The sequence below is a fragment of the Belonocnema kinseyi genome, chromosome 10 (assembly GCF_010883055.1).
Source record: "Belonocnema kinseyi isolate 2016_QV_RU_SX_M_011 chromosome 10, B_treatae_v1, whole genome shotgun sequence".
Classification (NCBI taxonomy): domain Eukaryota; kingdom Metazoa; phylum Arthropoda; class Insecta; order Hymenoptera; family Cynipidae; genus Belonocnema; species Belonocnema kinseyi.
The window spans coordinates 111,551,532-111,552,881 of NC_046666.1; the positions used below are offsets into that span (position 1 = coordinate 111,551,532).

General features: G+C 36.5%; 1 protein-coding gene across 5 annotated transcripts in view; it reads right to left on the reverse strand.

The window, feature by feature from the left end:
* LOC117181892 (dynactin subunit 2) overlaps positions 1 to 1,350 on the reverse strand; it is a 164,864-nt gene that overhangs the window by 5,960 nt on the left and 157,554 nt on the right. For 2 of the 5 annotated variants that reach the window (XR_004468202.1, XR_004468201.1), the window contains exon 9: positions 468 to 545. The exons of 2 other annotated variants lie outside the window; for them this stretch is intronic. Coding sequence is in view for 1 of the 3 variants with exons in the window: in XM_033374908.1 (XP_033230799.1) it covers positions 688 to 692 (5 nt within the window). In the remaining 2 variants the exon portion in view is untranslated. Of the gene's footprint in view, positions 1 to 467; positions 546 to 571; positions 693 to 1,350 lie in introns of those variants that run through there. One more of the 5 variants, XM_033374908.1, reaches the window with a different exon arrangement.

Sequence of the window (1,350 nt, forward strand, 5' to 3'; positions counted from 1 at the left end):
AGCTATCTAAGGATGGTACTATAGAACGCCACCTCAAGGTAGGCCTAGTGGCGCCATCTCTTGGTCAGGCCGGAAACTTATCAATCCACCCTCGTAAAGTAACGTCGAAAAAATAACACGCTAGAACACGCCTTGTTTCATTTGAAACTGACCGTCCCGGTATTCTGTTTGCCAAGGGTAAACTCATGGTGGCGGTTTGCTCCTTCCCAGATGCATAAAATGCATCATTTTTTTATTTATTGGATTAAAACAAGAACCGGACCATTTTTTGAAAAATCTCTATTTTTAGATCTGTATTTAGACATTTATATTCTGTGGTTAAAATATAAAATCAAACAATTCATAACTGTAGGAGAAAAGCGTGTTTGTGTCATAAATGGGCTAAATTTCAAGTCTGAGGAACCGCCTTAAGAATATATTCCAGTATTCCTTAGAGGTTCATTAACATTCCCTAAGATTCACATTACCTAAGTTTAATTTCTCCAATAATCAATGAAAACAATTTCTGTTGTACCGAATTTCATTCTCCTGAACAGCAACTTATCCTACAATTATACCATTATATATTCACAGCTCGACTTGAAAACTGTAAAAATAGATGAGTCTAGTCATTTTCGGTCAATTTTGGGTCCTTGAATCCAAATGCGGGCTCAAAAATGCTCTATCACATCAGGATTTTTAAATATTCTAATCTGAAAGAATAAAAAACGTGATTTTGGCCAATATTTGAGGTTATGTAATGTCGCCCCTTCTTTTTTTGTCAAAAAACTAAACGTAACATTTTAAAATATTAGTATTTCCCTTTAAATGCCGTTGAGTTTACTAAAATATCTTTTTCCTTCGCCAAGATAGTCAATTTTGAAAATTTCAAATATTAATGACTTTACAGGGCCGAAAATACACATGTGTCTGTGCTATAGTTTTGACTGTACTATTCTTGTTTATTTTTTCGAGCTAAAACCTACAGAGCCAAGCTCACAAGCCACAAACCCCAAACTCAAAAATCCTAAGCCCACAAACCTGAAACCCACAAACCTAGAGCCCACAAAGCCCAAACCCACAAACCTGAAACTGAAGAACTATAGCACAGACACCTTTGTATTTCTGTATTTCTAGTCTCATCTATTGTATAATTTTCAAGTTGTGTTGTATACAGGGTGTCCTTGACTCAAAAATAAAAAAATATGATAAAAAGGTGTAAACATATTTTGAAACTTAAAACAATACATAATTTCGATAAGTTTGGAAACAAGTGGGACGATGGTCGTGGGGGCTAAAGCGTAGGCTTTGGACCCACTCCTTCGGCTTGCGGGTTCGATTCCCGCCTCGCACTCTGGAAGAGTCTCGGTG